Source organism: Pectinophora gossypiella, unplaced genomic scaffold (genome assembly GCF_024362695.1).
Source record: "Pectinophora gossypiella unplaced genomic scaffold, ilPecGoss1.1 Pgos_71, whole genome shotgun sequence".
NCBI lineage: Eukaryota > Metazoa > Arthropoda > Insecta > Lepidoptera > Gelechiidae > Pectinophora > Pectinophora gossypiella.
In genome coordinates, this window is record NW_026063281.1 from 5,943 (window position 1) to 18,570 (window position 12,628).

At 40.9% G+C, this 12,628-nt stretch overlaps 1 protein-coding gene across 1 annotated transcript; it reads left to right on the forward strand.

Annotated features, from left to right (window-relative positions):
* The first annotated feature begins 1,654 nt into the window (after nucleotides 1–1,654).
* On the forward strand, nucleotides 1,655–11,487 carry LOC126381642 (uncharacterized). The gene is made up of 3 exons (XM_050031097.1): nucleotides 1,655–1,787; nucleotides 2,243–3,140; nucleotides 11,409–11,487. Exons 1-2 carry the CDS (start codon nucleotides 1,655–1,657, stop codon nucleotides 3,136–3,138), a joined length of 1,029 nt encoding a protein of 342 aa, XP_049887054.1. The 3' UTR covers nucleotides 3,139–3,140; nucleotides 11,409–11,487.
* The last annotated feature ends 1,141 nt before the right edge of the window (nucleotides 11,488–12,628 follow it).

Consider the following 12,628-nt stretch of genomic DNA (forward strand, 5'->3'; position numbering starts at 1 on the left):
GGTAAGTACTTGGGGTATGGTGGTAAGTACTTGGGGTATGGTGGTAAGTACTTGGGGTTTGGTACCAAGTACTTGGGGTATGGTAGTAAGTACTTGGGGTATGGAAGTAAGTACTTGGGGTTTGGTACCAAGTACTTGGGGTATGGTAGTAAGTACTTGGGGTATGGTAGTAAGTACTTGGGGTATGGTAGTTAATACTTGGGGTACGGTGGTAAGTACTTGGGGTATGGTGGTAAGTACTTGGGGTATGGTAGTAAGTACTTGGGGTATGGTAGTAAGTACTTGGGGTATGGTGGTAAGTACTTGGGGTATGTTGGTAAGTACTTGGGGTATGGTGGTAAGTACTTGGGGTATGGTAGTAAGTACTTGGGGTATGGTAGTAATTACTTGGGGTATGGTGGTAAGTACTTGGGGTACGGTGGTAAGTACTTGGGGTATGGTGGTAAGTACTTGGGGTATGGTAGTAAGTACTTGGGGTATGGTAGTAAGTACTTGGGGTATGGTAGTAAGTACTTGGGGTATGGTGGTAAGTACTTGGGGTATGGTGGTAAGTACTTGGGGTATGGTAGTAAGTACTTGGGGTATGGTAGTAAGTACTTGGGGTATGGTGGTAAGTACTTGGGGTATGGTGGTAAGTACTTGGGGTATGGTGGTAAGTACTTGGGGTATGGTGGTAAGTACTTGGGGTATGGTAGTAAGTACTTGGGGTATGGTAGTAAGTACTTGGGGTATGGTGGTAAGTACTTGGGGTATGGTGGTAAGTACTTGGGGTATGGTAGTAAGTACTTGGGGTATGGTAGTGTGGGCTCATGTCAATGAACTTTATTGAGATCACAATCAATGTTAATATATTTACAATAAATTACTTCAGTCTTTCCTGTTCACTCATCGCAATCAGTTGTTTTATTCCAAACTCCACAGCTAGCAATTATCGATACACTTCACACATACATTCGTAGTTACTTATACTTAGTAGGTATACTTACCTATAACTGGTGACCCCGTTATTTTTGTTCGCGCCGCGTGTTACCGTTGCGTGTGATTTTAGTGTCGCGGAGACTGCACTGCACAACCTAATCAGCCTTCCACAAGCGGAAATCCCTGATCTGGTTTTCAAGAGGCACATAGTCTCCTTCACGACACTATGCCAGTAGATTGCGACGGCGAAGGAAACGGTGGCTGTCCCGGTGCAGGCGCCGAACTGGCAGCACTAGGCATCACGTCGAAGCTCCCAGAGTTTTGGACGGAAATGCCAAGGGTGTGGTTCGCGCAGTTCGAAACAATTATGGCTCCGCAAAAACAAGGTGACGAAGCAAAGTACGGCCTTGTCATATCCAAACTCGGCAAGGATGCGGTAAAGCAAGTGACGGACATCATTGTCTCCCCACCGGCCACACATAATTATATTTCGTTGCTTCATTCTTCAGATATAAGTAATAATAACCAGGTAGTCCTTTTGACCTACAAGGCACCTATCGCACGTAATTTAGAGAAAATCGATGAGGGTGTCGATTTATTTTTTATTTCAAATCTACCCACCCATTCCCCATATACTGCCAGTCTGTCCGATATCACGTCATTCTTTTTTCGTGCGAGGCACAGTAAGCACGTGCTCTAACAAAAGTGAATAAAAATTTAGTGTCCGTGAAAAAACATGCCGAAAAGAAAAGCGCAGAAGAGAATAATAGATCGCTACCGCGAAAAAATAAGAATTTTAGAAGAGAGTGAGCAACGCAAACGCCGTCGAATAATTTACTCAGATGATTCTTCGGACGAAAATAACTCCGGTAAGTAAATTGAAATCATATCAAATTAACTTTATTCTTCTGTGAGTTATTTTAAAAATTAGTGACCGTTACGCACCCAGAGGTTGACTGCGGGTCAACACAGTGGTAGCTACAACTTGCCTAGAGGTTAACTATAGCACAGACTTAAGGTTAACACAATGGCTTTTTATAGTACTGTAAATTTACAGTCTATTTTGAACATTTTACAATGTATAACCTTGAGAACGACTACGGGTCGTTACAAGTGTAAATTCGAGTTCATTAAAATTCTTCTAAATTCATTGTAATGATAAAAAATACAAATGTACTTGTGGAGGAGGACTGCGGGTCCTCACATGCATGGTTAAATATGGCAATTCGTCACTGTTGGTCTATTGACCAACAGTGACGAATACCTATACTCCTATATAAAAATAATATCAATATACCTACATTTTTCATAATCTTTCTTCTAGATAATGAACAAACGGTACAAACGGATCAGGTCATCGAAGAGATCTCACAAGAAAATAAACCTGACACTGAGGAGTCGGCAACTGGCAACGACCCTCAGGAAGAACCTTCAGAACCGGAGCTCGATTTGGAAATACTCGCAGCTTTAGGTGACGCCATAGATGACGCCCCCAAATTCGGCCCTAAAGTTCACGACAAACTGGCCCGCTTATGGCAGCCTATATTGAAGAAAGGTTTAGACAAGGAAGCTAAAGACAAATTGTTAAAGCAATATCTCATTCCTGAGAATTGCGCTTTATTGCAGGCGCCAAAGCTTAACCCCGAGATTGCTGCCGCAGTGTCGGACGCCACACGAGCGCGCGACAAACGTGTTGAAAGTGTGCAACAACAGCTCGGAATAGGTATTTCCGCTCTTACTCAGGGCTTGCATCTTCTTCTTGACGATGACGGTAACAGGCTTCAATCTATAAAACTCTTAAGTGAAAGCTGTCGAGTTCTGTGTGACCTACACTTCGTGGAGACTGCCGCCAGAAAGAAATTTGTTACCACCGGGTTAGACAAATCCTTTCTTAATTTAATACAGGAGGTGGACAGGGATGAAATGCTTTTCGGAAACAAGCTTTCAGAAAAAATAAAAGCATCAAAATTAATAGAAAAGCAGGGACTGCTCATTAAGAAGGTCACTCAAAATGTCAAGCCCACAAACTCAACGGCGCAAGCATCTACTAGCCGCTCACGCCAGGGAAACTGGCCGGGCCCTCCTCGGTATCCCTCATCGAACAGGGGGGGGAGGGGGGCGTACCGCAAGACAGCACCAGTGGGCCGAGCCGCTCCCCAGGCTACTCAGCAGAAAACCTCAGGCCAGTCGAAACCGCGTGCCCAGTTTCAACAGCGATAGAGGTACATGCCGGTAGGATAAGACATTACTATGATTGCTGGTTAAAAATTACAAATAATCCCGTTATTCTAAAGTGGGTTGCAGAAGGATACACGATCCCTTTTAGCCATGAAGTAGAACAAACCTTTACCCCACACACCACTTTCTCAGAAGCTGAGTCTGCTGACATGACACTAGCAATACAAAAATTAATCGATTTAGGAGCTGTGTCAGTATGTAATCGGTCTAAAAAAGATTTTTTATCCAAAATATTTTTAGCTCCTAAGCCTAATGGGGGAAAAAGGTTTATTCTTAACCTTAAGGCTTTTAATAATTTTGTCACAAAAACTCATTTTAAAATGGAAGACCATAGAACTGCTGCTAAACTCATACCACCGGGAGGATTTTTAGCAACAATTGACCTGAAGGAAGCCTACTTCTTAATACCGATAGCTGAAAAACATAAAAACTACTTACGTTTTGAATTTTGCCAAAAGACGTATGAGTTTAACGGTATGCCCTATGGTTTATGTGATGCTCCCCGAGCATTTACTAAACTCATGAAAGAAGTCATAAACTATTTACGAAGGAATGGTCATAAGTCAGTTATATACCTTGATGACATTTTATGCATAGGTGATTCATACACAGAGTGTCTTCACAATGTTAAAGAGACCTTAAAATTACTCAGTTGTTTAGGTTTCGTCATAAATTTCGAAAAAAGTTCACTAGAACCGAATCAAGTTTGCAAGTTTCTCGGTTTTATATATAACAGCATTGATTTGTCCTTGAACTTACCATTCGACAAAAGAAGCAATATATTGCAATTAGTAAAGAAATTTAAATTATTACCCGATTGTAAAATAAGAGAATTTTCCCAATTGATCGGAATGCTCACAGCAGCTTGTCCAGCTGTTAAATATGGTTGGATGTACACCAAAAATTTAGAATATCAAAAATATCTGGCCTTAAAAACACACAAAAATTACGAAGGAAAAATCAAGTTACGTAAAACAATTTTACCTGACCTTATCTGGTGGGAAAGAAATATAATGTCAACTAAGAACGAGCTGAGAGTAGACGATAATTTTCGTTTAGAGATTTTTACCGATGCTTCCCGGACAGGTTGGGGTGCTTTTTGCGAAGGAAATCGTGTGAATGGCGGATGGAAACAAGACGAGCTTACGTTTCATATTAATTATTTAGAACTTTTAGCGATATTCATGGCGTTAAAAACTTTTGCAAACAATATATCTGATTGCACAATATTGCTGCGCGTTGACAATACGACAGCAATAAGTTATATCAACCGCATGGGAGGAGTCCAGTTTCCCCACTTAAACCAACTGGCTCGAGAAATCTGGCTGTTAGGACACCGACCATGAATCCCTTCCAAAAACTCCTTTGGTTCGCGCCAAAAACTCCCGCCACCCCAAGCCAGGAAAAAAAGAAAAATAAAGTGGACTCGACTACCGCCGTCGCGCGTTTCTATACAAGAAATTTCTAAAATAACATAAAAGTGTATTAATTCAAGTTGTGCTGTTTAAAATTAATCTGAAAGTGCACTAGCAGTCTCCAGAGCACCCCGGGGTCAGAAGAAACCAAATTCAACAATCCTGTAAGTACCTTTCCTTTGGTCGGTGTTTTTGTATGGGCAAGTCTACTTTTCAGATTCAAAAATATCACTAATCTCAGTTATCCAACATTTATGGTCCTTCGATACGGATTCAGTATATCAAAATAGGTATTAACAGACTATTTCATATATAATTTATGTTATTTTATTCAAAATATTAAAGTTACAACATCACATTTCATTGTGCAAGTATTTGTTCAATAGTTCTATTTGTCACAGTGTAATATCATATTTAATATATTTTTTATACGTAGTCAAATACTTAGAATCTATTTCTACAGTGTAAATTACTTTTTGTTCGGTTTTACATAAACAGGCAGTTGTAGGAACGCGTTGTTCTCGAAGTTTCTAGTACATTTTTCTTCAGTTCAAAATGGCGAAAGAAACACCTACAACTCCATTTTTGACCGATCTTGATATCAAAATAAATAGGTACGTTAATAAATAGAAAAGAACGTTATTTTAGGCGTGTTCAACAGATGTACGATTTATCTAAAATTGTCGAAAGTGATTCCACGTTAGTTAACAAATTGTTGGTGCGGGTCAGTGAACTCGAATCTTCTCGCGAATCATTCGAACGAATTGTTGATGATATTTCTGCGCTGGAACTAAAGCGTAACCCGGCGTATATAATTAACGACCAGGAAATAAAGGCTTTCGATGACTTGTATTACGAAGTTAAACGTATTTTTCATCAATACGAAACTGTTTCGAATACGTCAAAAAGTGGCGGTGAATTCAAATATGAGCGAAGCGGCGGCTCTCAGCCTCGCTTACCTAAAATTGAACTTGTTCATTTTGACGGAAGGTTAGAGAATTGGATTACATTTCGCGATACATTTATGAGTTTGATTCATACAAATAATTCGATAGGTAATGTCGAGAAGTTCCATTATTTACTTTCCGTAGTAACCGGGCCAGCACTTCAAATAGTGAAAAGTTTGCCTGTATCGAGTGACAATTATAATATTGTCTGGTCATCTCTGTCGGACAGGTATGAAAATAAGCGTGCTATAGCTACCCGCTATTTGGATAAATTGTTCGCGTTCAAACCTTTGCCGAACGAATCTGTTAGCGGATTGAATTCCTTTTTAGAGACATTTCAAGAATGCGTTCAAGCGTTAGAATTATTAAAAATCGATGATTTAGCGGGATTTATTCTTTGTTATATCGGTTTACGTAACCTGGACCCGGTTTCTAGACGAGAATTTGAACAAAAAATCGGTATAAAGGAAATACCTATTTTTAAAACATTAAGCGAATTTGTATCGAATCAGGCGCGTATGTTGGAAATGTCTAATCCTCCTGTTTCAAAGCCCGTTTCAAATAAACCCATTCTAAATGCGGTTCAAAACAAAACTAATAATAATAGTAAACCTATTACAAAAAATGTCAATTCAAAAACCTGTTTGGCGAGCAATGCGGGCCCTGATAATTCTAAGAAGGCATGTTTGTATTGCAATAAGCCATTTCATTCGATTTATAAATGTTACGAATACATTGCGCTGTCTCCTAAGCAGCGAATTGAAAAAATAAAAGATTTGCGTTTATGCGAAAATTGTTTGCGTCAAGGTCACACATCTAATGAGTGCCCATCGAAGATAACATGTACGGTGTGCAAAAACAAACATCATCACACGTTGCATTTAGATTCCAATGTAACTTTGATAAGCACGGGCTCTGATGACAGTTGTGATAACGACTTTAATAACGATCAACAGAATCGGGTCTCCTTGGCATCGTCATGCTCGTCTGGGTCGACAGTTATGCTGGGTACTGCGGTTGTACACGTTACGGATGTTTCAGGCAAATATCAACCCGTGCGCGTAGTGATCGACAGTGGTTCTCAAACCAGTTTTATCACAAATGATTGTGCACAGCGATTAGGGCTTCCACGTCAGAAGTGTAACACTCAATTGTCGGGCCTAGGCGGAACAGTAGTTCGCGATCACGGTATGGTGTCCTGCACTTTAAAGCCGACCATGTCTAATGACCCTGTTTTTAATATAAAAGCTGTGATCATTCCGAAAATATCTGGCGATATGCCATCTGTCACTTTGTCACAGGATTTAGTCAACGAATATAAACATTTGGTGTTGGCTGACCCTACTTTCTATCGCTCGAGTCGCATTGACATGTTGCTTGCCAGTGACGTGTTTCCATTCATTTATGATGGTGGCAAGTATCATCCGTCACGTCAAGGGATACCGCTCGCGTTAAGTAGCATTTTCGGGTATGTCATTACAGGCCAGCTGTCAGTGAATACCGGTGCTGGCGGTGTGTCGACTTGTATGTTCACTAGTAGCACAGTTAAGGTGGACGATTTAATTAAATCTTTCTGGGAAACCGAAAGTTTATCCTGTGACGTACCTAAAAATCCAGATGACGTCATCGCTGAACAGATGTTTGTCAGTGACCATAAGCGTGATAATACCGGTCGATACATTGTGAGCTACCCATTCAAACCTGACGCGAAACTGGGCGATTCTAAACAAATTGCATTAAAACGATATCAAAATTTGGAACGCAAATTATCTCGTTTACCCGATCTAAGAGGCGAATATAAAACGTTCATGGACGACTACGCGTCGCTCGGTCATATGGTCTGTGTCGGTGACGTATCGGAAGTGGAATCGGCGTACGTCATTCCCCACCACTGCGTTCATAAGCCTGATAGTAGTACGACAAAACTTCGCGTAGTTTTCGATGCTTCGTGTCAAACTACAAATAATCAATCTTTAAATTCCGTTTTATATACGGGGCCCAAACTGCAAGCTGATCTTGTGGAATTATTAATACGTTTCCGTTTACGTAACGTTTGTTTATGCGGTGACATATCAAAAATGTATCGTAATATATTAATTGACAAATCACAACGTCAATTTCAACACATATTGTGGCGAGATTCGCCCAACGAGCCTATAAAGATGTACGAGTTGTGCACAGTCACTTACGGGGTAGTCAGCAGCCCGTTTTTAGCCATTCGCACGTTACAGCAGTTAGCCGCGGATGAAGGCGATCGTTTCCCTGATGCCGCCCGTGCTCTGCGTGAAGGTTTTTACGTTGATGACTTGCTTTGGTCAGTGGATAGTGTAGACGACGCGCTGACACTTCAACATCAGTTGGTAGAATTGCTAAAGCTTGGCGGTTTCGAATTGCGCAAGTGGTCGAGTAATAGTGCTCAAGTTTTAAATAAATTGCCTAGTGATCAACTCGAACCACCTGTTCAGTTCGATGACGGCAAAACTATGGCTATCAAGATTCTCGGCCTGCACTGGCTACCTGAAGAAGACGCTTTCTCCTTCCGTACCACACAGATGGAAAGTAACGTGACGAAGCGCTCCGTGTTGTCGGAAATAGCTAAGTTATTTGACCCTTTGGGGTTCGTTGCGCCTTGTACTTTTCTCGCTAAAACTTTTATGCAAAAGTTATGGTGCGCCAATTTAGGTTGGGATGACGCGCTGCCTAATGCGCTTCTCAATGAATGGCGTTTGTTTTCATTTCAAATACCTTTATTATCGAAACTAAAACATGACCGACATGTTTTTGTGAAAAATCACATTACAGCTCAAATTGTGGGTTTTTGTGACGCGTCGACGAATGGTTTCGCTGCCGTCGTGTATATTCGCAGTCAGGACGGGCATGGCAATGTCAAGGTTAGCCTACTGTTATCAAAATCTAAGGTTGCGCCCTTAAAAACAGTATCGATTCCGCGTCTTGAATTAATGGCCGCTCATTTGTTATCGAAAACCCTACAATATGTCGTATCGATATTAGCCAAGGAAGTACTGATCAGCGAAGTACTGGCTTTCACCGACAGCTCAGTGGCGTTGACGTGGATCAATACACCTGCATTCAAATTAAAAACTTTTGTTGCGAATCGTGTGGCTAAGATTACTGAATGTTCAGCCGGTGTTCAATGGTATCACGTCAACGGCACTGACAATCCTGCCGATGTATGTTCGCGCGGCGCCACGCCGGCCCAGTTGCTGCACATCGCTGATCAGTGGTTCCGCGGCCCACAGTGGTTGTACGATCCACAACATATGTGGCCAGTGAGGTCTCTAACTGAGTTCAAAGGAGAACCCCTGGAACTAAAACCTGTAAAGGAAAGTACGTCATTACTCACTGAAGGTGTCTCTCTAAAAAATAACTTTGATAATATAATAAATAAATATTCGAATTTTAACAAACTGCAGCGCATAGTCGCCTGGTGTTTCAGATTCTTACACAATTCCAGGGTTTCTCGGCCTGATAGAATCAGGGGCGCATTGCTCACCGCAGAGTTAAATAAAGCTCACGATAAACTTATTCAAATAGTTCAATCCGAACATTTTGGTGATGACATTGAGTCATTAAAACGAGGTAATCGATGCTCTCAAAGCCTACGTAAACTCGACCCGTTCATTGATAGCCGTGGTCTTCTCATGGTGGGGGGTAGGCTTTCACACGCAAACTTACCATTTACTCAACGTCACCCTTTAATTTTACCGAAAAAATGTCATTTTACGAACATTTTAATTGATTATTATCATAAAGTTTATTTACATGTCGGACCTAGGACTTTACAAAACATATTAGTTCAAAATATTGGATTATAGCCGCTCGCTGTGTTATACGGTCTCGCCTTTCCAAATGCGTTACATGTTTCAGAAATAGGCCCACTGTAAATCAACCTAAAATGGGCTCTTTGCCTAAGTGCCGCGTACAGGACGTTTACCCGTTTCACACGGTCGGTGTCGATATTGGAGGTCCATTTTATACAAAAGAAACAAATAGACGCAATGCCAGAATCTCAAAGTCTTACTTATGTCTATTTGTTTGTTATTCGACTCGTGCGGTTCACCTTGAGGTCCTTTCGGCGTTGACTACTGAATGCTTCCTAGCTTCATTCGATCGGTTTACGGCTAGGCGTGGTCTTCCACATACCATGTATTCGGATAACGGTAAAAACTTTGTCGCGGCCGGTAAACACTTAAACGAAGTCGTTCAATTTTATAATGCAAGTCAACGGCAGCTTATTGACGGTTTTACAGTCAGAAAAGTGACATGGAAATATAACCCCCCGACAGGTAGTCATTTTGGGGGCATTTTTGAAGCCGGAATAAAATCGGCAAAGTACCACTTGAAGCGCGTAGTAGGTACTCGTGCTTTATCTTTCGAAGAGTTGGGTACTCTTTTTGCTAACATAGAAGCGATTTTAAATTCGCGCCCTTTGTGTAGTTTGTCTAATGACCCGAGTGAATTCGACGTCCTTACGCCAGGACACTTTTTAGTCGGTCGTCAATTGGTATCGGCTCCCAATTACGATCTTTCAGATATACCGTTGAATCGTTTAACACGATGGCAGTGCATTACGCAGGCCGCTCTGCACTTCTGGCGCCGGTGGAAGTCGGAATACTTGCACACATTGCAACAAAGGCAGAAGTGGTTTGTTGATACACCTAACTTAAACGTAAACGATTTGGTCTTAATTCATAACGATAACGTACCGTGTCAACAATGGAGTTTGGGTCGTGTAGAACAGATTCACCCTGGACGTGATGGTAGAGTTCGCGTTGTTACATTACGTACACAAAATTCACGGTTACAACGGCCTGTTTCCAAATTGAGTCCTCTCCCAAAAGAGCAGGACCAATAACTTTGTTATTTATTTCTATCATAATAATATCATTCATACACTTAATTATTTATTATACAGTCCATTAGCTTATCTTATTATAAAAATATATAACTTAGTTTTCTTTGTCAACAATAAAGTACATTATAAGTAGTATATTTAATAATTCTACTCTTGTGATGTTATTACCTATTTTGAAATCACTGTTGATTTCGGTGGGGGGTAAATGTTAGGACACCGACCATGAATCCCTTCCAAAAACTCCTTTGGTTCGCGCCAAAAACTCCCGCCACCCCAAGCCAGGAAAAAAAGAAAAATAAAGTGGACTCGACTACCGCCGTCGCGCGTTTCTATACAAGAAATTTCTAAAATAACATAAAAGTGTATTAATTCAAGTTGTGCTGTTTAAAATTAATCTGAAAGTGCACTAGCAGTCTCCAGAGCACCCCGGGGTCAGAAGAAACCAAATTCAACAATCCTGTAAGTACCTTTCCTTTGGTCGGTGTTTTTGTATGGGCAAGTCTACTTTTCAGATTCAAAAATATCACTAATCTCAGTTATCCAACACTGGCAATGGTGCGAAACGCGAAATATATTTCTTTTCGCTTCATATATCAATACACGGGATAATATCGAAGCAGACGAAGAGTCCAGAAAAGTGAATGTTGATATTGAGTGGGAATTATCCGATTGGGCGTTTCAAACGATAGTTCAAGTTTTGGGACAACCAGATATAGACTTGTTTGCGTCTCGCATTAATGCCAAATGCTCTCGATACGTGTCATGGAAACCAGACCCCGATGCTCTAGCAGTAGACGCATTTACCATCAATTGGCATAATTGCTTTTTCTATGCATTTCCGCCTTTTTCCTTAATACTGAAATGCTTACAAAAAATTGTAAACGATAAGGCCACTGGCATTTTAGTTTTTCCCTATTGGCCTGGCCAGGCATGGTTCCCTCTAGTGAAAAGTATGCTCAGATCAGAAATCTTATATTTAAGGCCTAATAGATACCTTCTCCGCTCACGTTTCAGGTCAGTTCATCCGTTACACAACTGCCTTACCCTGGGGGCCGCGAAGCTCTCAGGATGGCATTTTCGAGACGAAGTACCCCTACCTCGGCCTTAGACCTCATGTTGGCATCTGTCTCCGAAAATACAATGAAACAATATGCTGTTTCCTATAAGCTGTGGTGGACATACTGTCTAGAACGACAATTGGATGTACTGGAATCTACAATCCCTACAATCATGGATTTTTTAGTAAAAATGTTTAATGATGGTGCCTCTTATGGCTCCATCAACAGCCATCGCTCTGCCCTATCTTTACTCTTAGGGAGTAATGTCGGATCAGACGACCGTATCAAACGATTGTTGAAGGGTATGTACAAACAAAGACCACTGCGCTCAAAGTATTCTAGTACATGGGACCCACAGACAGTATTATCTCAGATTTCGAACTGGTATCCAAATAGAGACCTTACCCTAGAAAAAATAACTAAAAAGCTTTCTGTTCTGTTAGCCTTATGTACAGGCCACCGCGTGCAAACCCTGTCTTTTATAAAGGTTTCTAGTATTGACAAAGGTTCTACCGGGTTAAAGATTCCTATTAACGATGTTATAAAAACGTCTGCGCCTGGGCGTGAACAACCAGTTCTATTTCTGCCCTATTTTGTTGAAAACCCCAAAATATGTCCAGCTACAACCTTAGATGATTACATTTCTATAACATCACCAATACGTACAAGCAATACAGATCATTTATTACTAACATATAAACGCCCTTATAAGAACGCGACATCCCAAACTATCAGTCGCTGGATTCGCCAGACCCTGAGTGAGTGTGGCGTCGACGTTGGCGTGTTTAGCGCCCACAGCACCCGGCACGCGTCCACGTCGGCCGCTGCGGCTGCAGGCGCGTCTCTTGACACTATAAGGAAAGCAGCAGGCTGGTCCAGGTCCTCTCAAACGTTCGCAAAGTTTTATAATCGCCCGATAATCGATCAAGGGCTCTTTGCTCGAACAGTTTTTGATTTAAATAATTAAAATTATACTTTAAATATAGTAGGTACTTAAGATACCCATGTTGACTAATTAATTTATTAGGTATTACCTAAAATATTGTAACCAAATTATGATCCTTAATTGTGATCGTCTAAATATGCATTGTTATATTTGTTAAGTAATATAATAAACATTTTTCTTACTGATTCATTGCATTATTTTTATTTTTAGAAAAATACTGACAATATACA